The sequence below is a fragment of the Leucoraja erinacea genome, chromosome 12 (genome assembly GCF_028641065.1).
Source record: "Leucoraja erinacea ecotype New England chromosome 12, Leri_hhj_1, whole genome shotgun sequence".
Classification (NCBI taxonomy): Eukaryota; Metazoa; Chordata; class Chondrichthyes; order Rajiformes; family Rajidae; genus Leucoraja; species Leucoraja erinaceus.
This window is the reverse complement of record NC_073388.1, coordinates 25,207,770-25,233,477: the sequence shown is the minus strand read 5'-3', so window position 1 is coordinate 25,233,477 and position 25,708 is coordinate 25,207,770. Positions and strand designations below refer to the sequence as shown.

The 25,708-nt window shown below is 42.3% G+C and overlaps 1 protein-coding gene across 3 annotated transcripts in view; it reads left to right on the top strand.

Moving 5' to 3' along the window:
* The window catches only part of drp2 (dystrophin related protein 2), a 103,229-nt gene that overhangs the window by 27,699 nt on the left and 49,822 nt on the right, over positions 1 to 25,708 (top strand). For 2 of the 3 annotated variants that reach the window (XM_055643872.1, XM_055643870.1), the window contains 5 exons: positions 97 to 365; positions 6,131 to 6,277; positions 7,059 to 7,137; positions 8,875 to 8,935; positions 24,464 to 24,525. In XM_055643872.1, the coding sequence (XP_055499847.1) occupies positions 97 to 365; positions 6,131 to 6,277; positions 7,059 to 7,137; positions 8,875 to 8,935; positions 24,464 to 24,525 (618 nt within the window). The remainder of the gene's footprint in view (positions 1 to 96; positions 366 to 6,130; positions 6,278 to 7,058; positions 7,138 to 8,874; positions 8,936 to 24,463; positions 24,526 to 25,708) is intronic. The other variant, XM_055643873.1, reaches the window with a different exon arrangement.

The window sequence follows — 25,708 nt, the reverse complement described above, 5'->3', positions numbered from 1 at the left end:
CTGCCAGTGGGTGATTTATTCTCTTCCTATCCAATTATCCTCATTAAACCAGCAACTACCTCATTCCATCTAACATATCTGAACACCTAATTTCAGATATGTCACCAAAGCAAAGAATCCAGAACTTGAGTCGATTCATTTGGAAGCAGGCTAATGTCTCAAGTGAAATGTGGGAAAAACTGAGTGCTCGTTGCATTGACCGGCACAGGCACATCGAGAGAACAATGGAGAGACTTCTGGAGCTCCAGAATGCCATGGAAGGCCTTAGTCTTGCATTGGATCAGGGGGAGGCTGTTCGAGATTCCTGGGAACCTGTGGGAGATCTCTTCATTGACTCATTACAGGAGCATATCGATGCAACTAAGGTATGGTTACAACAGCAGTTGGCAGGTAAACATTAATGAGACAAGGAGAAATACTCTTGTCCATATTCATTATTAATTTGCTTCCTTGTACAGCTAATGGTAATACACCTGGTTGTATTGGGGTCTGGTGAGATTGGTTAATTCATTGCATTTTTAATGCTTTGTATTTGGGAAATAGAAAATCAGCCTCTTAAACATGACCCACTCACAGGGAGCAACCTTAAATTAGTGCCCTTCACATTACCTAAAGGCAAACTATCTGCTATCTCATAACATTTTAGAATATATCAAAATATTTCTGGTAGTCACAAGTATCTTTCCAATTCAAATTGATTGACAACAAAAGATGAACATTATTAATAATATCAATTATTGAAAATATCCAACAGATCAGATAGCATCATATGGTAAAAAATAAATGGATTTACCTTGGTCAGAACTGAAACTTGAAAGAGAACAAGAATATTTGTTTGAAAAATGTTGTAGTAGCATTTATATATCTCCAGTATAAACTCTGGAGATTATTAATATTATCTCCAGCATAATATCCAAAGCACTTTGCAGCTTCTGAAACTCTTCTGAAATGTAATCATGTCATCAGGTTATGGAAAGTGAGAGGCAATTTGCATACAACATAATCCCAATAGCTATTTGACTTTAAGGATTTTGGTAATGGATATATTTTGGTTAAGACAGTGGGAAAAGTGTTTATTTTTATGTCCACCTGAAGAGCAGTCTACTTTTAGCATCTCATTCAATTTGTTCCACCTTCAAAATACAGTACTTCCCAGGATCTTGTATTGAATCATCATCTTAGATTATTGATAAGATTAAAGCAAGCGCAATGCTGCCTGTCCCGCTGAGTTACTGCAGTTTTTTGTGTCTACCTTTGGTTTAAACCAGCATCAGCAGTTCCTTCCTACACAATAAGGTTTAAGGTTTGGCCACAGGACCTTCTGATTCAGCAAGTGTAGTACCAATGATCAAGTGAATGCACTGATAAATAAGTTTAATGTAATTTCACATAGAAACATAGAAACATAGAAAATAGGTGCAGGAGTAGGCCATTTGGCCCTTCGAGCCTGCAGCGCCATTCAATATGATCATGGCTGATCATCCAACTCCGTATCCTGTATCTGCCTTCTCTCCATACCCCCTGATCCCTTTAGCCACAAGTGCCACATCTAACTCCCTCTTAAATATAGCCAATGAACTGGCCTCAACTACCTTCTGTGGCAGAGAATTCCACTTCCTTATCATTAATGAAATTATGACAGAAACTCACGTTAATTCTCTTCAATCCCCCCTCTTACATGAACACTTTGTTTTTCTTTCAAGGTGTATTCTTGTTGCAAGAGTTCTTTAGGTAGAGATTATAGATCCTGATCAATAAAAGTGACTGGTGTAATGGGCAGCAATGTAATGAGGACCGCATCAGTTGTGAATAGCTGTCTTGTTGGAGAATAAGTGGATTGATTGGAAACACTTATAAAGGATTTGACGGAAAGTCAACTAGAATTCTGAAATCCTTTTCTCTCACTCAAATATGCCCTGCAAGAATTTTATAATGAGCCAATCAAGAGTCGTTGAATAGAGTGTTCAGTGACAGGATGTACCTTCTGTTATCCTTTAAAATAAAATCCTTGCATGTTTATGCCAGCCTTGTCAAGGGCCATATAAGTTTGGTTATGGAATCGATCGATTGAGTTGCAGGAACAGACATTTAATTGCAACTTTCAGAAAACTCAGAAAGGACAGTTAAGGGCTTGGACACGCTAGAGGTAAGAAACATGTTCCCGATGTTGGGGGAGTCCATAACCAGGGGCCACAGTTTAAGAATAAGGAGTAAGCCATTTAGAACGGAGACGAGGAAACACTTTTTCTCACAGAGAGTGGTGAGTCTGTGGAATTCTCTGCCTCAAAGGGCGGTGGAGGCAGGTTCTATAGATGCTTTCAAGAGAGAGCTAGATAGAGGTCTTAAAAATAGCGGAGTCAGGGGATATGGGGAGAAGGCAGGAACGGGGTATTGATTGGGGATGATCAGCCATGATCACATTGAATGGCGGTGCTGGCTCGAAGGGCCGATTGGCCTACTCCTGCACCTATTGTCTATTGTCTATTGACATGTTCCAAAGAGAAAGACACATTCTATGGGAGGGACACATCAGCCATGATTAACTATAAAGTTAAAGACGATATCAAACTTAAATAAACAAATAAATTCACAAGGCAGGACGAAAAGTTGGTCATCATATTTTAAAAAATTCAAAGGATAAATTAAAAAATAAATGTAGAGTAGCAAATATTGATAGTGAGAGCTTCTATTAATATTTACAAAAGAAAATTTAACAAACAGTTGATCTTGTAGTAAGTGAGACTGGGGAGTTAATCATTGAGAATTAAAAAATCTGACAACTGGATTTAACAGGCACTTTGTATTGGTCATTCTAGATAACACAGCTAGGGTCCCAAAATCAGAAAGGAAGGAGAAAGTTGGGGAAATTACAATCATCTTGAATGGTTTTGATTAAATTGTTGGAGTTATGAGCTGATAAGACCCTAGATCCTGATAAATTTTATCCTGGGTTCTTAAAGAAAATGGGAAGTGAGATAGTTGGTTCCAATCAGTTCCTTTGGTTCCAATTTTCTGACATTTCCTAAGTTCAAGAAAGGTTCTCTTCAATTGGAAAGTAGCCAAGGTAATCCTTTTTCAATAAGGGAAGGAGACAGACAGCAAAGAACCATATGTGCAGGGAGGAACTGCAGATGCTGATTTAAACCAAAGATAGTCACAAAAAGCTGGAGTAATCAAGCGAGTCAGGCAGCATTTCGAAGGGTCTCGACCCGAAACGTAATCTATTGCTTTTCTCCTGAGAAGTTGCCTGACTCGCTGAGTTACTCCAGCTTTTTGTAGGTAGACAAAAATGCTGGAGAAACTCAGCGGCTATGCCACTTTTTGTGTCTATCTTAAGCAAATAACTATAGTTACGGAAAATACGAATTAGAAGTTATAATAAAGACCTTGTATCTTGTATCATAAAAGGCATGGAAATATTCAAGGTAATGAAGCAAAGATAATTGTGAAATGGGAATCATGTTTGACTGATTTATTAGAATGATTTAAACAATTACCATGTGACTTTAGATTTTAGACTTTAGAAATACAACACAGAAACAGGCCCTTCATCACACCGAGTCCACGCCCACGATCATCACATACACTAACTATCCTACACAGTAGGGACAATTTGCAATATTACCAAAGCCAATTGCCAATACAACCTGTATTTCTTTTAAATGAGGGAAGAACGAGCACCCAGAGTAAAACCACATGGTCACAGGGAGAACATGCAAACTCCGTACAGACAGCACCCATAGTCAGGGTCGAACCCAGGTCTCTGGTGCTGTAAGGCTGTAAATTATACAATATTGATAAAAATACAACCTTGGCCTGTCTTTGATGTAGCATCTGCTCGATTAATCCATTGCATTATGTACTTTGTAAAGTTTGTTATCAGAAACCTGAACTGAATGGGAGAGAGACAGTTGCTAATGATCTACTCAGTGAATTTTTGCAATAAATACAGATTTTTGTGAATGCTAGCAGTTATGAAAAAATAATGAAGTTTGACAACATGTTGAAAGCTGTAAAAGGGCTCGCAACATATTGGTCAATTAAAAAAATTTTCAAGAGAGGTAGTAAGTCCTTCCTATTTAGCAAATTATGTAGAGTTGTTGTGGTAACACAATGGGTCAGGGAGCATCAAGGGAGGAAAATGGACAGTCAGTATTTTGGGTCTTTTTTATTAGTTTACACGGTTTGAATATGTGCAGAAGAGATGAGAGGATGGAGGTCAGGTAAAATCTCATAATTATTTACAAAGATCCATGTTAACTTCTAGATTTACAAATGTTAAAATTTTCCTTTTTCAGGAGTCAGATGATAATGATAATTGAGAATGCTAACAGCAGTACGCATCCTATTTAGGGTTCCTACTTTCTCCTTGGTTTGGGCATTCCTAATTTCACACAAAAAGTCAAAGCAGGAATACCATTGGAGTATTGCGTGTGGTTCTGGTCATCCAATTACGGGAAGGACATTGAATCTTTGGAAAGGGTGCAAAGGATGTTTACCGGAATTATGCCTGGATTAGTGGGAGTTAGCTATAGGGAGAGGTTGGACAAATTTGGATTGTTCTCTCTGGAATGCTGGAGGTTACGGGGAGACATGATAGAAGTATATAAAATTATGATAGAGTAGACCATCAGAACCTTTTTTCCAGGGTGGAAAAAGCAAATACTCAAGGGCATAGCTTTAAGGTGAAAGGGACAAAGTTTAAAGGAGATGTGTGGGGCACGTTTTTCACACAGAGGAACACGCTGAGGGTCAGTGACGGAAATCGCTATCAAAATATGGAGGGGACGGGGGGGGCATAATTTCTTGGCAGCCTGCACGCACATGCGAACGCTCACACAAACATGCGAGGCTTCAAAGGCTTCTGCCGTGGGCCCTGTGAACAGCAATTACAGCTCAATCCAGCGCTAAATGCAGCTCAACTCTGCTTGTCTCGCCGGGTTAACCTACAGTCCTGCCTGGACTGACGGAATACCAGTCCAGAGCCGTGGAGCTAGCGCTGCTTCTCTGCACTGGCTGTAAGCCTGGGCCATATTTCCCTTAAGTCCAGGCAGGGCTGTAGGTTAACCTGGCGGGACAGGCAGAGTTGAGCTGGGTTTAGCGCTGCTTCTCTGCGCTGGCTGTGGCCTGGGGGCACCGCGCCCGTCTGACTCCCGATGTCTCTGGCCACCCTCGGGCGTGGTGGGGGGGGGGGGGGTGCACTCGGATGGGGATGAGTATGGTCCAGTGGTGGATTGGCAGCGATTGCAGTGCCGGAGAGCTGGCTGGGATCGATCCTGGCTGCGGATGAGGTGCAGGTCTGTGTCCAGGGCTGCCGTTGTGACCCTATCACCTGGACACGCCTCCCTCCTCCAATCACTGCACTCTATCCTCAGTCCCACCCCCCTACTTCCGCCTCTGACCGACACCTCCCTCCTCCAATCATCGCGCTGAATCATCATGTCCCGCCCCCATTGCCTGCTGACCGACGTCTCTCTCGTCCAATCGGCGCCCTCGATTAACAGTCCCACCCCCACTGTCTTGCGGAAAGCGGAGATTTCACCGGGTTTTAAAAACTGGATTACAAAAAATGGGGGGGTAATCGTCCCCCACCTCTCAAAACAGAGGGTGATGGTTGGGGCAGATATGATAGTGGCATTTAAGAGACTTTTGGATAGACATAAGGATATGCAGGGAATGGAGGAATATGAATTATACTTATGCAGGCAGATAAGAGTTGGTCTTGGCATCATGTTCAGGCACAGACATTGTGGGCCGTGAGGCCTATTTTTACTGTACTTTTCAATATAATACCATGCAGAGCTAGCAAAAATTAATTCTCCTAGAAATCCCTGGTGATCAATACTTACTCTGAAGTGAATTTGATTATGTTATGCACATAAAATACATGAAACCATTCAGTGCAGTTTTCTGAGGAAATCTCTGCTTTTTATTGGCTGAAATAGCTGTAGTTATAACTTCTTCCACTCTGAGTAAATTAACTTTATTTGTTATGCATTGGGTCTTTTCTGAAGAGAGTCATGCACCCTGCCCACCTCCTACTAATTGTATGGAACTGTTATTAATAAATACATTCACCTCTGCTGTACGTCCAAGTTAATCCTTTTTACCATCTTTCTTGGTCCACAAGGTATTCAAAGATGAACTGGGAGCTGTAAAAGATGGCATGAAAATTGCTAATGATCTGGCTCACCAACTTGCAATTTCAGATGTCCACCTTTCCACAGAAAATGCTCACCGTCTAGAGGAAGTGACGTCAAGATGGAAGATCTTGCAGGTATCAGTTGCTGGTTGTCAGCAAGTACACAGAGCCACATTTCGGGAATCAGGAGCATGTAAACCCTTGCTGATGAACTAAGAATAAAACCTCTGGAATTCGTTGCACAATAAAATCTGCAAGGCAGAAATCTCTCACTGACCCAGGGCATTACTTTGTTAATTGACACAAAATGTTTCAGTCTGAAAAAGGGTCTCAACCAGAAATGTCACCTATTCCTTTTCTCCAGAGATGATGCCTGACTCGCTGAGTTACTCCAGAATTTTGTGTCTATCTTCAGTGTAAACTAGTATCTGCAGTTCCTTCCTACACGTTACTTTGTTAATTGTTTTACCCATATTTCTTCTTAAAACCTTTTCCTCCTACCTACTACTTGTGAAGTATACGTTAAGTATATGGGCAGAAACAAAGTGCGGCCCATGTACTTAATATGCCGAGCTTTCAATCCCTATTATTTGTCCATTTAAACAATGTAAAACAAATTAAGCCCTCCATTCTGCAGCTGGTAATCGATCAGCTCTTTTGATACCTGAACATCAAACACTCCACTATTTTATTGCTGAAAACAGTGAAAAGGGAAGATGAGGAGGGAGGAGAATTGTGCAAATAATTGCTTTTGAATGCTTTGCACTGAAAGAATTGCCATCCTTTGTTTCCTCTTCAGCAAAATATCCACAAAGTTGAACATTCAGAATGGAGTCTTGTTCCTGCTATCCTGTAGCCTTTTTATATGTGATATCCAGGTATCAGGCTTTGATGGCTATTGCTCTTCACTCCACAGACATCCATAGAAGAACGCCTTAAGCAGCTTCAAGATGCGCACCATGACTTTGGCCCAGGTTCCCAACATTTTTTATCCAGTAGGTTTAAACAAATACATTATAGAAATATCATCAGATTACTTTCTTAAGGAATATCTTCTTTTTCTTTTAAAATTAATTTTCCATAATTGAACAATCTACATTTTCTTGATTGAACAAATTTTGTATTCCATGTAAAATACTGTGCCGCTGCGTTGCTCATCTCTCAATTGGCTTCTATTTAGATTTTTGTATTTTATTTTGTGCGATGTGCACATATAAATCATTTCATGTGTCAATTACAGTACCTTCACTGCCATTCACTCAACAATTCCATTGTTCTGACTAACGAATTACTCATTGTCTATCATCTTTAACTTCCTTCTGACGCATTTTGCATAGATAAGACACACATGTATATAATATCATGATTAATGATTTGGACGAGGGAATTGAATGCAACATCTCCAAGTTTGCAGATGACACAAAGCTGGGGGGCAGTGTTAGCTGTGAGGAGGATGGTAGGAGGCTGCAAGGTGACTTGGATATGCTGGGTGAGTGGGCAAATGCATGGCAGATGCAGTATAATGTGGATAAATGTGAGGTTATCCACTTTGGTGGCAAAAACAGGAAAATAGACTATTACCTAAATGGTGGCTGATTAGGAAAAAGAGAGATGCAACGAGACCTGGGTGTCATGGTACACCAGTCAATGAAAGTACGCATTCAGGTGCAGCAGGTAGTGAAGAAAGCAAATGGTATGTTGGCATTCATAGCATAAGGATTTGAGTATGGGAGCAGGGAGATTCTACTACAGTTGTACAGGGTCTTGGTGAGACCACACCTGGAGTATTGCGTACAGTTTTGGTCTCCAAATCTTAGGAAAGACATTCTTGCCATAGAGGGAGTACAGAGCAGGTTCACCAGACTGATTCCTGGGATGTCAGGACTTTCATATGAAGAAAGACTGGACAGACTCGGCTTGTACTCACTAGAATTTAGAAGATTGAGGGGGGATCTTATAGAAACTTACAAAATTCTTAAGGGGTTGGACAGGCTAGATGCAGGAAGATTGTTCCCGATGTTGGGGAAGTCCAGGACAAGGGGTCACAGTTTAAGGATAAAGGGGAAATCCTTTAGGACCGAGATGAGAAAAACATTTTTCATACAGAGAGTGGTGAATCTTTGGAATTCCCTGCCACAGTAGGTAGTTGAGGCCAGTTCATTGGCTATATTTAAGAGGGAGTTAGATGTGGCCCTTGTGGCTAAAGGGATCAGGGGGTATGGAGAGAGGGCAGGTACAGGATACTGAGGTGGATGATCAACCATGATCATATTGAATGGCGGTGCAGACTCGAAGGGCCGAATGACCTACTCCTGCACCTATTTTCTATGTTTCTATGTTTCTATGAATATTACATATTACATTTATTATTCCTCATTTGTTTTCTGTACCAAACACAGAACTGCCCATTCACTCTGCTCTTTCCAAATTTAGGGTGGATTACTCCTCCGTAACAAAATAAGTAGCAAACGTCATTTTATTAACATATTCGGAAAGATAATTCGATGTGGCAAAAATCACTTTAGAAATTTGCTTTTCAAGAATCATGAAAACCTTTGCCAAGCAAAGTTATTTGTCAACTTTTTTTTGTGCTGAAATTTCTAAATTAGTGACAAGACAAGAGTAAGGGTTTTCAAATACTTGACTAAAAAATATAGTTTATGCTATTGAGTTATTTGTGAGAATTTTTTTCTCATTTTCTAACCTAACCTCTGTCTCATTCATAATTTCAGCTTCTGTCCAGATTCCCTGGGAGAGGGCCATCTCACCAAACAAAGTACCATACTACATCAAGTAAGCACATGCTTGACAGCACACTGCCGTCATATCCAAGTAGTAAATGTGTTTGATATTAACATCCTTTTCAACATCTTCCTTGAGCTCCTATGATTGTAACTTAGTGGGTGCTAAGGGTATTATTGGAGTAGAAGAATGCTTTTTAAAAATGTCTATGATGTTTGAAAATCAGTTTGCATATTCAGATGGACTTTGCTGTGATTTACAGTATAGAAATTGAAGAATCTTGCAATTTGATCTTTGCCTGTTTAAGCATGATAGAATCACAATCAAACAACTTCTACAAAATGACAATTTACTAAACATATTCACCCTACTTGTGCTGGTTAGACCATTGGAGAAGATTGGGAGGTGATCGCCTGCAGAAGGACATGCTAGACAGGGAACTCGAGGTGAGAATAAAAACAACCAAATGCCCTGAGCTTCACTATGAAGATATATGAAAAAGAGTTACAGTATTTAGGCATTAGGAATGGATTGATTTTAGAGATTATGCAAAATGGACCTAGGTTGTCAGAGGAATTACTGGGGATCTCATTCATACATGCTCTATTCTTACAAAGCTTGATTGAGTAGATACTGGAGTGTCTAGAACCAGGTGATATAGTCTCAAAATAAGGGGTCATCCATTCAAAATTTAGATTTTTTTAAAGTCTTCACCTGCAGGTAATAAACCTTTAGAATTTTGTACAAGGGCCGTGGAGGCTCAGTTGTTGGATATAAATAGGACAGAGCTGCTGCCTTACAATGCCAGAGACCCACATTCAATCCTAGCTATGGGTGCTGTCTGTACAAAGTTTGTACGTTCTCGTTGTGACCACATGGGTTTTCTCCAGGTGCTCCGGTTTCCTCCCACATTCCAAAGATGTGCAGATTTATAGTATAATTGGCTTCTTTAAATTGCCCCTAGTGTGTAGGTTGCGAAACTGGGACAACATATTAGTGTAAGGATGTTCGTTAGTCAGCACTGACTTGGTGGGCCAAAGGTCCTGTTGCTATGCTGTATCTCGAAATTAAACTAAACTATTTCACATGCATCTCTTCTTTTTTGTATTCAAGGAGTACCCATGACTTAGCATAGGGTGCACATAGGGTACTCCCTGGAGAACATGGTCTAAATCCTAAAGTGTCAATCTGGAAATACTGTAGGAAAGTTAAAGATGTACTTTGATCACTGGATATAACACCACCAGTCCTGACTTTCCACCCACGTCCACCTCCATTCTCAGATAAAGTTCCCTCCATCCCCTGCCAACTCTATTCTGCCCTTTCCAACCACACCATCCGCATTAGAGGCAGGAAAATGCAACTAAGTGGCAGAGATCAGCCATGATTGAATGACGGAGCAGACTCGATGGGCCGAATGGCCTAAATCTACTATAACTTGTGAACCTGTGAATATCATCAACTGCCGACACCTGGCTATAATTCTGATGCCAGCCTCCACAATCCCCCAACTTTCTCAATGCATCCAGCCAATCTTCCTTCTCCAATCTTAGTTGCTGGCCTGATCCTTACCCATCCACACAGTTCCTGTACTCTTGACCAAGTCTCACACCCTCTCACCTATTCACATCCACAGACCAAACCCTTGACCCCAGCCTTGGGAAATTATACCAGCCAGCACATTTTCATGCAACTTTCTTGCACTGGAATGGCAAATGGACGGGCTATTGCCCAAAAGCTTTTACTCCAACTCATCCTTTAAAATGTGCTGACAATTCCAGCCAAGAATATTCAAAATGTTCAATAGAACTGAACAAGATTGCAGAAATACAATGAAATTACACAGACGAAAGACTTGTAGGCAGTGGTGGACTGGCCAGGGTGTCAGCTTGCCCGATGGCGTGGGCCCCTGATGAAGTGGCCCACTTTGTCTCCTGGCAACCAATATTTTTAGACCCAGTCCACCACTGCTTGTAGGTAGCAATTCATCTCCAGTTACTTGAATTAGACGTGGAATATAGTTCACATAATGTCAACAATGGGGCCAAATTTTAAATGCAAAGTACAAAGTACATATCTACTATAAGTTTTAGTACAAATACCTAAGGACTAGTTTCTTCCCAATGATATCAAAATCAATGCACTGGATATCAGAGCAAGTGATTGAGGTTATTGTTTTACCATTTTAATCCACAAAGCAATTATGTAATTGGGCATAAATCAAATTTACCCAAGGTGTTGAAAGAGATTAGGAAGAATTATATGACTGACCATTGTGAGGATGTCAGTGCACACAGTACATTAAAAAATCAACCAATAATTGTCTTTATTCAAATAGGATAAAGAAGAAACCTCCAATAGCATTATTGTCTTCCCTTCTATGAAATTAAAAGACAGTTGGCTCAACATCTTTGGGAATACTGCAATATTTAATAAATAAGCAATTACTAAATACTGAGGTGAAAAGAAATAATTTAATTTCAGCCAATGCAGATTTTAAAAGTGATAACCTCAACAGAGTTCTTGAAAGAGTTGTCAAGTTTTGGACTTTCTTTGAGGAACGGGTGAAAATGTTTTTTTTTATTTGCAGATGATACTAAATCAGGAGAGTCTGTGAATTTGAAGTCGAGTGCAAAGCTTCAGAATGATTTGGATAAAATATTTTAAGTGGGTGAATCAATTACATGAAATTTAATCCTGACATATATTGTACATGGGAACAAAAATTAGATTTGAATGTACAGGTGCACAACCTTTTATCCGACAGCCTTGGGACCAGACACTTTTCGTAATTCGGAATTTGTCGGCCTTCGGAATGGAAATTTTTTAGTGTAGATTTTAATGGCTGGCTCAGTGGTAGAGTGCTCGGCTCATATCCGCAAGGTCGCGAGTTTGCGCCTTGATCCCGGCAGTTCCTCGGTTGCGAGTTTGAGTCTTCAATGTAGTTTTTTCTTGCAGAATAAATGTCTGTATGAAATGCAGTGTGTTGAATGAATTCCTGAATTTGTAAATGTGACCACAGCATTGAATCACCTCTCGCACTTATGTCACCCTAGCGGGGCTACGTGCCCTAAGGCGACATTTTCACACTCTTATATCCCGTGTGCAGCAGAGGCGACGTGCATTTGGCACCAAACGTGAGCTTTTGTGTGCAGACGGTATCCTGGAAAAAATGTCCAGTTTCTTCCAAGTAGGCGATATACCCTCCCGGGCAATATACCCTCCACTTCTCTTTTATGAAGGGGATTTAGTTCCCCTTTCTTCCAGGACTGACCGGAGGTTCCGCTGTCACCTCTGCGGGCCACCCTCGGTGAACGCTCACTCAACTTTGTCTTGGGATTCCTACTCTCCCGCGCAATGTACCCTCACCTCTTTTATGAAGGGGATTTAGTTCTCCTTTCTTCGAGGACCGGCCGGATGTTCTGCTGTCACCTCTGCGGGCCACCCTCGGTGAATGTCCCGTCTCCCTGTCCCTGGGATAGCAGGGGGCTATCAAACAGCACAATACCCCCCTCCCCCTCCAACTCCAGAGGAATCCGCTCCCCGATGGGCCGCTACGGCGACAAGTGGCAGTTCGCCCACAGCCCGAGCTGCGCGACCCCAAGAACAAGACGTACCTTGCACACCATCAGCTTCTGCCCCTACGGGAAGCGTGTTCCTCTGGAGTTGTACGGGGCTGGGCTGGAGTTGCTGATCTGGGATCTCCGTGCTTGCAGTGGGCCTGGGGGTCGGTGTCCCGATGAGGGGGCACAGCTCGGGCTGTGGGCGAACTGCCACTTGTCACCGTAGCGGCCCATCGGGGAGCGGCTTCTGGTGGTCCTGACGTCTCCAGCCAGTTTGCAGTTTTCCTCTGGAGTTTGAACTGGGCTGGGCTGCTGCTGGCTGTGGGTCTCTGGGATCTCCGTGCTTGCAGTGGGCCTGGGGTTCGGTGTCCCGTTGGTCCTGACGTCTCCGGTGACTAGCATTGTATGCTGGCATCGCCGACGTGAAGAGAATGCAAAGCCCCCGCGTCGGTGCAATGGGCGGGGAGCTGGAGAGGGGAGGGAAGGGGTCATACACATGGCCGGGAAGCAGAGGGGTGTAGGTGGGGTGAAACTGAAGGGAGCGACAATCTGCTGCTGCCTGCCAGCTGAGTTAAAAAGTTCCCACGCAAGGCTCACGATACATTGTGTATCGTGAGTCTACCGTGGGAACTATTTAACTCAGCGGGCAGGCAGCAGCAGATTGTCAATTATTAACCCTCCTGCGCAATATACCCTCACCTTCTCTTTTATGAATGGGGATTTAGTTCCCCTTTCTTCGAGGACCGACCGGAGGTTCCGCTGTCACCTCTGCGGGCCGCCCTCGGTGAACGTTTTCAAGGACCTTTCTTCAAGGACCGAAAAAATGTCCGCTATTCGGAGGTTTTCGTTATTTGGATCTTCGGATAAAAGGTTGTGCACCTGTACTACTATTTTATTTGAGTGAAGCGAAATTTGAACTTACTGTCCTAATTATGGGGTAGTTTGCCTCATTCATTTGTAAAAAAAAAATTGACACCTCTTGTAAGGCTTTCATTTATTGCTATACCTAATTCCCAAATGACCTCTTGAGCTCATCAATGAGCCAAATGGCGATTGTATTCCTACAATAGTTTTTAAGTTGTGTTATGGTTTTTCTAACTGTATGAAAATGAAGACATTATATGCTTCATATGTTCATTATGTGTTTCAATGATCAGAGCTGGCTGTGGTATGGTGCAAAGCTTTGTTCAATATACCATCTATTGAACTGATCATATCTTTATATGGTACAAGACCAAGTTGGACCCGTTGGGCCCCATTCCCCCAATGCGATATTCCACCACTCACGCATTTCCCCAACGCAACACGTTTCCACCACTCAACCATTCCCCCAACACAATCCATTCCCCCAACACAATATTCCACCACTCACCCAACTGCACAGCCGCGGCTCATTTCCCCTCATCCCCAGCACTCCTTCCCCCTCCTCCTCACCCTCTGTCTTCTTTCCATTCTCCTCCTCTCCTCCCCTACCCTCAGTCACTGCCTCCCTCCTTCCATAACCCCTCTCCCCTCCTTACCCCAATCCTCTCCCTCTATCTGCATTAAACAACTATCGTCTCCACTTCCCATCCCCACTCACAGAACAATGATGAGTAGGGTGGTCCATAAATTACAGCGCTATCATGTACAATTTTGGCATGTCAGGTCATGACGGACACGCATGCACGCAGACAGATGAGAGTTATATACTAGACCAACTTGGCCCTGTCACACGGGAGGCCAGGTCCCACAACGCAATATTTTACCACTCATCCATTGCCCCCACGGGAGGCTTGGTCCCCGAACGCAACTCGTTTCCCAAGGCAATATTGCACACCACTCACAAGTTTCCCCAATGCAACCTGTTCCCCCAAAGCAAGGTTCCACCACTCACCCATAACCCCCAACTGCGCAGGGGCTGCTCAGTTCGTCTTATTCCAAATTCATTGTACTGTGACTTTAAAATATCTTTAAAAATGCACCCTCCCTCCATGCTGCCAGGTTTTTTTTAAAAAAGGGATAGAAACATTCTAGCTTGCAATTGCGCTTTCTAGTGCTGGCAGGCTGGCAGGACTGAGTGTGCCGAGATTGCAACAATGTAGCATTGTGAAGTCATAGCTGAAGATATAGCTGCAGAGTGAAGAATTTATTCTCAAATCTTGACTTATTAAGTTTAAAAATATAACATTTCTTATGAAATATAACATCAATCTTAACGAAACTTTATAGGAACGACCGCGGGACAAAGGTGAGTAAGGTGGTGCAAAATTGTTTGCACTACCATGTACCGTTTTGGCATAGGTCCCAGATCACATGGGACAACAAACAAACAAACATAGATAGATAGATAGATAGATAGATAGATAGATAGATAGATAGATAGATAGATAGATAGATAGATAGATAGAAACTAGATGAGAATTTTAGTATTATATATAGATATCTGATATATTTGGATCGCATGCAAAACTTTTCATATACTCGGTACATGTGAAAATAATAAACCTAAACCTAAAGTATTCTAATGTGGATGATGTGGAGCCTGAAGCGGATTTCAGAAATGATGGTGGTTGCTTTTGCCTATCCAGATTGCCCTTTATCCAAGCCTGAACCAAGAGGCCATATAGTATTAATAGGGGTGTCATGGTGGCTCAGCGGTAGAGTTGCTGCCATACAGCGCCAGAGACTCGGGTTCGATCCTGACTATGTGTGCTGTCTGTAGAAAGTTTGTACATTCTCCCCGTGTCCTGGATGGGTTTTCCCCGAGATCTCCAGTTTCCTCCCACACTCCAAGGTGTACATGTTTGTAGGCTAATTAACGGTAAACTGTTTCCATGCGGTATCTCTAAACAAAACTAAACTAAACTAAACTAATAGATGTGATCTTAAATCCATCCGATTAAAACTAAACATCATCTGTTACAAAGAATGCATTATAAATTAACGTTGAGTCTTATATACTACAGATAACTCTGATCATTGAGACACAAGGGAGACATTCAAATTTAAGAGCCTATGCAGAAAAGAGGCAAGAATTTGACGTTATAGTATTTAAAAACAAGAACTGAAAAAAAGTGCTTTTAACAGAAAATACATAGGCAGGCACCGGATCAGAAATGGAGAATGTCGAAAAGATCACCCACAGGTCAAATAAGATATGAAGGTTAAGAATTATCTGATTTGGTCTGAAACAATGACAGAAACGATCCTTTTGTAGTTGTAAACTTGCGCGTCATCCTCAGTCCTATATATTTTATTTGCTGTTCCATTCGGTCCCTGGATTTCAATGTCAGAGAAAGTTTACATGAATGAACTAGGAAAATACTAATTTAGATTATCTTAATTCATATCATAAAGATCATAAAATGATTCCAATATGGTGCCATGTTTAAGAAAGAGCTGCAGATGCTGGAAAAATCGAAGGTAGACAAAAATGCTGGAGGAACTCAACAGATGAGCCAACATCTATGGAGAGAAGGAATAGGCGATGTTTCGGCTTGAGAACCTTCTTCAGACTGGTGTTGGGAGGGGGGGGGGGGGGGGGGAGGAAAGGAAGAGGCGGAGACCGTAGGCTTGTGGGAGAGCTGGGAAGGGGAGGGGAAGGAGGGAGAAAGCAAGGACGATCTGAAATTAGAGAAGTCAATGTTAGCACCCCAGTGGTATGAACATTGACTTCTCTAATTTCAGATAGTCCTTGCTTTTTCCCCAATGTTGGGTGAGTCCAGAACCAGGGGCCACAGTCTTAGACTAAAGGGGAGGCCATTTAAGACTGAGATGAGAAAAAACTTTTTCGCCCAGAAAGTTGTGAATTTGTGGAATTCCCTGCCAAATCACTGGATGGATTTAAGAGAGTGTTAGATAGAGCTCTAGGGGCTAGTGGAATCAAGGGATATGGGGAGAAGACAGGCACGGGTTATTGATTGGGGACGATCAGCCATGATCACAATGAATAGCGGTGCTGGTTCGAAGGACCGAATGGCCTTCTCCTGCACCTATTTTCTATGTTTCTATGTTTATATGACCCGAAGTGAAACGTGGAAGGAAGCCCAAGGAGCCAAGATCACGTGCAAACTTCACATAATAGCGGCAGACGTGAGGATTGATACTGGGTCACTGCAGCTATGAATCAGTAGCACTACCCGCTGTAACACTGCACTTTCAGGAAATACTGTACAGCCCACACCTTCCTGCCCCCCATTAAATGCTTATTCTTTCTTTAAGACAATCATTAAACCTACTTCTGTATGAAATACTTTGTCACCCTAGCGTAGTTAGGCATCTTAGCCAGCATGGACGACTTTGGTTCCAAGCTGTGTTAGTCGACATCCCTCTGGTCTGTCACAATGTCCTATAGTTTGATAGTTTTGTTGTGAAATACCTTGGAATATTTTTTTTGCATTGAAGGCACCATATGAATCAAATCTGTTGTAATAAATGGTGTGCTTTCATTACTATTGTTATGGTGATACATGTATATAATTTACTTTGTGTTAATATCAAAAGCAGTTCAAAAGTGAGTACTTTCTTCAGAAATTTTACATTTTCACATACCTTTTAAGTTGTAATCACGTTTACTTTTTCTTTTGGTGAAATTAGATGATTTTCAAAATTGCTGGTCCCTCAACCAATTTTAATTTAGAGATACAAATGCTGGAATCTTGACCAATGTTCAATGGTTCTTTATTATCACATGTACCAAGGCACAGTGACATTATTTTTTTTGCATACAGATCAGAAGACTATTGCCATATATGTACAATCCCTGATTAACTACAGAAATGTCCTCTGTCCATTTCCCTACATAGATGGTACCTATCTCTCCAAGTTCCTCCAGCAACTTGATTTTTACATTTTAATCTATTTTCTTTCTCTTCTTATCTCAATTTTCCCCTTTATCGTGATCTACTCCTTTTTCCATTCTCTATTCTCTTCCCTTATCACCAACTTGCATACCCCACTGCCATTCTTCCCTAACATTTAAACATGATCACAATGAAGCTGAGCAATTGTTTTCAAAGTACTCAATGTAATTGTATTGTATGGTGCTAATCGCATTTGTAGCACAGCAGACACTTTCAAAACAATCAATTTTATTGCTGGCACTCTTGGTGCACACTATAGACCTAAAGTTGAAATACAGGGCAGTGGATTGACAAGAATGTTTGGTTTCCTCAAGATGTAAAGATTCCTTGCACTATTAGCATGAACCTTACTAAATAGCTCAACAACGGATTGGGCAGATAAATACCAGACAAGACACAAGTAGGCAAGATGATGGAATACTCTCCACTTGTCTGGGTGAATATCATTCCAACAATTCTCAAGAATCTCAATAACCTCTGGGACAAAATAGCTTGCTTAATTGACATGGCATTCACCACCATAAATATTCATGCACTCCAGCACAGACACACAGTGACAAGAGTGTGTAAAATCTACAAACTGCACTGCAATTACTTGCTTAGGCTACTCCGACAGCACCTACCCAACTTGCAGCGTCTACTGTAGAAAGGACAAGATGAACATGTACATAGAAACGCCATTACCGCCAGGTTGCTCTCCAAGTCACACACCATCCAGACTTCTAAATATATTGTCAATCCTTCATTGTTACTGGGTCTATTCTGGGACTCTCTATAGTTTGGCCCAGTGGAAGTACCTTCACCAGTATTTTGAAAAGATAGCTCGCCATTACATTCTAATAGGCATTAGAGATGGCAGCCATTGCCAGCGATATTCAGATCCTGAAAAAGTATATGGGGTTTTTTAAAACATCCTCCCTTACGAAGCCAAATTACATATCAAACATTTGAATAATTGCTTTTCTACCCCATACCAATGAAGTGATAATTGTTCGTGCAGAAAGCAACATTAAATGGATACTAATATTCAGGGAGTAATAGCTTCTCTCTGAATAAAAGTGGAAGCATTCCCTGCATTAAAGCAAAAGATAAAACTAATGGCACCTTACATTCAACGAATGGTGCAAGATTAAATAAAATGAGAATGGGTGGAGGGAGAGAGGGAGGAGATGGGGAAAGGGGTGAGGAGAGAGGGGTGAGGAGAGAGAGGTGATGAGGGAGGGGTGAGGAGAGAGGGGTGAGGAGAGAGGGTGAGGAGAATAGGGAATGGGGAGAGAGGGGTGAGAAGAGAGGGGTGAGAGAGATATCTCTACCTCCATGAGTAGCGGAGGTAGAGTTCGGGGATGGGGTCCTGGTACGTATCGAACAAGGATTGTTTGACATACCCTACAAAGAGGCAGGCATAGCTAGGGCCCATACGCATGCCCAGAGCTACGCCTTGTATTTGGAGGAAATAGGAGGAGTCAAACGAGAAGTTATTAAGGGTAAGGACCAGCTCCGCTAGGCAGAGGAGAGTATCAGTATTGGTTGGTTCTCTGGTTGAGGAAGAAACGGAGGGCTTTGAGACCATCCTGGTGGGGGATTGAGGTGTAGAATGACTGGACGTCCATGGTGAAGATGAGGGAATGGGTGCCTAGAGAACGGAATTTCTGGAGATGACGGACAGCCTGTGAGATGTCTTGAATATAGATAGGGAGGGATTTAACCAGGGGGGATTAGTGGATTCGAGGTATGTGGAAATAAGTTCGTTGGGACATGAACAGGCAGAAACAATGGGTCTGCCAGGACAGTCAGGCTTGTGGATTTTGGGGAGAAGGTAAAATCGGGCCGTGCGGGGCTGGGGAACGATGAGGTTGGAGGCTTGGGGAGGTAGGAAGCTGGAGTTGATGAAGTCAGTGATGGTGCTAGAGATAATGGCCTGGTGCTCGTCTGTGGAGTCAAGGTCCAAGGATAAGTAGGAGGAGGTGTCTGAGAGTTGGCGCGTGGCCTCAGCCTTGTAGAGATCAGCGCGCCAGACTACCACGGCACCTCCCTTGTCGGCAGGTTTGATCACCCAGTCTGGGTTGTTACAGAGTGGAAGTGTGGAAGGCTGTACGTTCAGGGGGGGAGAGGTTAGAGTGAGACAGGGGAGTTGAGAAGTTGAGGCGGTTGATGTCCCGGCGGCAGTTTAAAATAAAAAGGTCTAAAGCCGGTAGATGGCCATGAGGAGGGGGTCCGTTAGAGACGGGAGAAGGGGTCATCACTGGGGGGGCGAGGACCCCTTCCCATGGAAGAATGCTACTAAATCCTTCTTGTTGGAAGGGTTGAAAAATAGGAAGAGATATACATTTCAATAGTCGTGGATTTTGAGATGTTCTTGAGCAGATACAAAACTGCTGCGATGTGCTGCAGAATGGGCATGTTGCAGGCAGTTTGTTTTTTCTACATGGTATCTGGCAAATTTTCATTTGGCTCCTGATTCATCCAATGGTTCACAACAGATTAAAGTTAATTAAAACAAAATGGGACCAAATGTGATTAAATAGGACAGTGAGGATTGTGAACATACTGATTCTAACCAACAGAATTTAGAAGAGTAAATTATGAGCCACATTAAACCATGTGCAGTGACACCAATGTCTTGTACTTTACAGCATCTTTAATGCAGCAAAATCTTCTGAGGCCTTTCATATCAATGCAACCTACAAAGTTTGAAACTTCAGCATATAAGAAGATTTATCAACCCTTCCAATAAGAAGGTCGGGTATTCTATGTTTGCTCCAAAAAGTATATTTTCTTGAGCATCTTAAAGGTGACAGTGAGGTAGAGGGGTCAAGAATTCCAGCGTGAAGACCACGATGGTTGGAATCAGAGTAGCCTTTGACATGGTGTCCAAATTAGGAGATACATTTGTCAGTACCTTTAGCTTTGAGTAAAACCCAGTGCGTTCATTGGGATATTTGAAAAGAGTATTAATTTTTAAATCGTCTTTGCTTCTCTTGGAGTCAATGTGGGATGAAGAACCAGGTTGACGTGTTATTGGGAAAGTGCAGAATAGCACATAACTGCACAGCTTTCAATCACCTATAGTTTACACGTTGTAAGTAAGAATTTCTTCGTTCTATCTGGGACATATGACAATAAAACACTCTTGACTCTTGACTCTTGAAATATATGTGACTGCCCAAAATGGCTACAAGACCAGGTCAGAGGCTTGAGTTTCTACGGCGAATGGCTCACCTTTCCATAGCCCAAACCACAAAATATTCCATTAGTTCACCAATAATAGGATCTATATGGGACAAAATAGTTCCTGCGCACTTATCTTTGAACTCATTATGATTTATTAAAATATTTTAATACAATATTTGGGGGATTTTCTTGAAGAGGGTAGTGGCAGATGCAGTATAATATAGATAAATGTGAGGTTATCCACTTTGGCGGCAAAAACAAGGGGGCAGATTATTATCTCAATGGGGTTAGGTTAGGTAAGGGGGAGGTACAGCGAGACCTGGGTGTCCATCAAGACTTCAGAGAGAAAGTGAGATTGCAAATGAGGTAAAGAGCAGTGGGGTCAAGGTTTGTTTTTGTTTGTGAAGAGGGAAGTTTAGCCTGATAGTTCCTTGGCTAGCAGTACATGACTTGCAATCTTAATGTGGTACCTGAGGAATTTTAATTTAATTTTTTTTTTCATAAGGCTGAACTGTGAAATTTCTGGATTATCACTACAAGCCATATGATCCACTGATATCCTCCAGGGAAGGGAATCTGCCATCATCTCCTGGTCTAGCTCATGTGTGACTCCAAATCCACCAATGTAGTTGATTTTTGACTGTCTTCTTATTTCTCAGAGACCTGGAATGGTCAAGAAATATCTGCATTTTTAGTTACTTGCACATGCCATGAATGAATAAATAATGAGTGTGCAACCTTTCATCCTAGAATAACATCAATTATTCCACTAGCACATGGGGACTGCTCTTCTTTGTCCATGTGCATTTTCACTGGTTGGTTATTGAAAGGCAGGGTAGATAATATTATTGCACAGATGGAATATATTATTATTGATGAACAATCTGTAAAATAACATATGGCTGAAACAGACGGTACAAAACATAGCAAGTTAAAGTCTCACTAATGCTGAATTTGTGAATATGTTTGTATCATTGCTGTAAACAAGAGATTCACACGACATGTAATCTAAGATCATCTTTATTCGATATGCAAACTATAGCAGTACAGTAGATTGTTAGTTGTCAGAGCATCTTGAATGCTTCCAGAACTGAGCAATGTAGGAAGTAGGTGTTAATATAAATGGTACAGTAAGGTGGGGTTAGTGATGCTAACCTATTATGATTGGTTGTCATGCATAAACCAATGTACAACTGCAGATTGAACCAATTGAATGTTAAGTCACATACGGCAAGGTCCCCAGTTAAAGACTTTGTCTGCTGCTTTTTGAGTTGCCCTTGTTCTCAGTTTACTGATCTACAACTCCCTGATAAACTTTAGAGATCTTTCCTTAATGGGCCTGCCCCACTTAGGCGACATTTTAGGCGACTGCAGGAGAATATGGAGTCGCCACATGTTTGCGGGTGGTTGCCGGGGAGTCGCCTTCATGGTCGTGAGGAGTTCCCGCATTCTGGGAACTAGTTGCGGCCTCATTATGGTCACCGAGAATTATTCAACATGTTGAAAAATTAGCAGCGACTTGAATGAAGCCGCCATGGAGCGTAGCGAGAATTCTCAAGCTGTAGGTGGGTCGCCAGGAGGTCCTCGTGAGTTGCCAGGAGGTTAAAGGTTCTCAAAGGTTCTCGTAAGTTGTAGTCAGTGCTGACCGGTGAATTTCATTGACTCATTGGGGAAAAAAAACGTAAGCAGTAGTTTTCAGAACCAAGGATAACCGACCAGTAATGTTAATGTCCGCCGAGCTTCACAGCCGTGTGTTTCTAGCTTCTTAGAAGTTGTCTCCACTCCTTCTCCCCCCTTCTCCCCCCCCCTCTCTTCCCCCTCTTTTAAAGGACACTGTGCATTAGCCGTCTTAATTACAGTGCCAACCTTCCTGTTCATCGCCATGTGTGTCTGTATCACCATGGCTTTGCACCGTGTGAATTTCACTCAGACAGCGCTCCTCCCTCTTGCCCTATCTCCCGCCTGCATAACGGGCTGGTGAAGGAAGTGATGTGTGTGTGTGTGTGTGTGTGTTCCACTCTGACAGTCGCCGTTCCAGTTGCCAGTTTTTCAGGCGACTGCCGGCATCTTGACAGTCGCCTGAAAAATCACCTAAGTGAGACCGGCCCATTACTCCTTCATATGCTGAATAATGTATGATTCTTGGCACTCTGCCGAAGTGGACCATCATGAAGAATTTACTTCACTCTCAGTTGGAGATTCGCTTGCACTGGGATAATGAAAAGAAAATCTGTAAATCAGAAATAAAAATAGGAAATGTTGGAAAGATACAGCAGGAACGTCCAACCTATGAAATACTTTTTTTTTACTTTTTCCGCTGTGGATGAACCTGCTCAGCGTCTTCAAGCTTATTTTTAAAACTATTTCACATAGTACAGGGTAGTAACCATTTGTTGGAGATTACACGTTGCCAAATTAGAGATTACACATTTTCAAGATCACACTTTTTTAAATGTCACAGTTTCCCTTTTAATTTTATTTTTTCACCAGAAAGCCTGTTCCAAAATTGACATTAGAGCAGAGATAAAGATTAATCTTGAATTCTGAACCTCATTAAAATGTCAGGCTCACAAAGAATGCAAAATGAGAGCTGACCTGGTGCTGTGTTAGTGCTGGGTTTTCATGGTAAACTATCTTATTCCAGTTGTAAAAGTAATTTGCATGCAAATGAGTGAGAATGAAGATCAGGGGAGAAATTGTGGATGATTTTTTTTTCAGGGATGTATGCACATATTGTACTTTAATTCATGAGTTTTTGTCAGCTTCTGATGCTTCCTACAGCCTGCAGCCATTGCCCAGGACCTGTACAGTGATCAATATCTAGCATTAGATAGTAGTATCAGGACATGATTTCATTATTTAATTTCTGATTTAGTCAGAAAATGTACTCTTCAAAGCATGTAGCCTTTAGCCCATATAGTGTGATATGTTGAATTAAATTCTCCCTGCCACTGCCCCACCAATTCATGACCCCCAACCCAACTACCACCCTAAACCATCAACTAATCCCTCCTTCCTCCCCCCCCCCCTCCTCCCCCCCCCCCCCCCCCCCCCGCCCTCCCCCCCCCCCCCCCCCCCCCCCCCCCCCCCCCCCCCCCCCCCCCCCCGTTTATATTTTAGTGGCGATAGAATGGGTATCATTGGATCAGGTACCTGTTGTACACCTCTTCCAATTGCCATGTGATGTATATGCCAACACTCTGTATCAAATGTTTCAAATTGCCTGTGTATGTTAGCTTCCAAGTTATCTGATCTAGGCCACCATGGCACATTGCATTTGGCCATGATGCCTTTGGGCTTGGGAGGATTGTTCTGCCATTGGGGTGTATTGTGCATGTCTGATAGTTTGCAGCTGCATTGTGCCCAGCTTGCTGTTTACTAGAGGATCAGCTGAACTTCCAAGTGAGCCTCCGCCTAACCCGAGGAAGATTCATGTGATGTTGACTATGGTACATCCTGCAGGGAACAAAAACTATTGACAATCATTCATTGGCGAAAAATACTCATCTGCCAAGTATTCCGGGACAAATACCCCATAGTTAGGCAGCATCTTTGGGGCACTAGAGGAAAACTAAAAGAGTAGAACCAGGCTGAGTGGAAAGAGTCTGAAAAAGAGTCCCGACTCAAGACTTCACTTATCCATGTTCTCCAGAGATGCTGCCTGACCTGCTGAGTTACTCCAGCCTTTTGTGTCTTTCTTACAATGGGACTAGGCCTTTTGTAGTGGAATTCCTGTAGGTTAATGATCAACAACTCATCAGAATATATTTATTCTGCAGCATCATCTGAATGTGATCGGCATGCGTTGCAACTGAAGGGGAATTATTGTCATCCTTGTGAAAAATAACTATTGTCCGTCCAAGCCAAAAACACGTTTTTCACTTCATACACCCTATACACAATAGAAAATCGCAGTAATAATTTACTTTTACTTTATTTTTCTGAGATGTGTACAGATTTTAAACAGTCAGCATATGTTAATGTTTGCTCTCTCATTGCAGTCACCAGGGACAGACCACATGCTGGGATCACCCAAAGATGACTGAATTGTACCTGTCACTGGGTAAGGCTTCCGACACAATCTTCAATGTTATCACTGATGTTCCAGAACAGTCCATTAACATTCTGTGAATCTAACATTGGTTGAAAATCTTTGTGATAAATAAAAATGTAAATAAACTGCTCATCGCTGTAGCTGATGGTTACTGATATCTACTGGTGCGGTATGATTTTCAAAATCCATTTCCTTTTCTCATTACTCCCTAGTGGAAATATAACACTGAATCATTCAATACGTTTATGTATGGTTACAACAACAAGAATTGCTTCTATTTATAGCATACTTTTAATAAGACATGCCTAGGTCTGTCACGAGTAAAATTTAACCTCTAGCCAAAAAAGGAGTTATTGGGCTCGATCATCTCAATGGATGCCCACCATTGGATGTCGCTGATGGTTTACAGCTACACGGTGTTCTGCTTGCAGTTTACCAGGGGCTAGCTTAACCCCCAACCGAGCCCCCATCTAACCTCACCCCTCTCGTTCATTGTCGGTACACAGGAAAATAACATGACTAGCCTCTGAGCTCGCTTTGTAGGTAATGATTAGGCCTCCCATGTGATTTCCATGTCAGCCGCCTGAGAGGAATGGTATATCCAAAAAATGTTTCGCAATAATTAATTTCCCAGCCTACTTTAAAAATGCATCACTCTCTTCCCACTGCCACGTAAATCTCAACATATATTTCAATCACCATACTAAATGCATCTAGCTTAGATGGGTTATCTTGATAGGCATAGATGAATTTGGAGAGAATGGCCTTTTTTTCATGCTCACAATGTCCCTACTAGCTCTATTGTGGGCTGAATGGATTCTTCGGCTGAATCCAGTTTGAGATTCAGTCACTCAAGCCTGGTGTGCTGGCAGCTCACTCATGGCTGGTGGGCTGGCAGCTCACTCACGGCTGGTGGGCTGGCAGTTGATTCACGGCTATACCTTGAAATTCTATTTCAAGCAGGGTGCAAGGCCACCAAATGCAGTTTCCTACCATTTCAAGCAGGATGCAAGGCCACCAAATTCAAGTGCAGTTTCCTACCACTTCAAGCAGGGTGCAAGGCCACCAAATTCAAGTGCAGTTTCCTGCCACTTCATGCAGGGTGCAAGGCCAGCAAATTCAAGTGCAGTTTCCTGCCATTTCAAGCAGGGAGCAAGGCCACCGAATTCAAGTGCAGTTTCATGCCATTTCA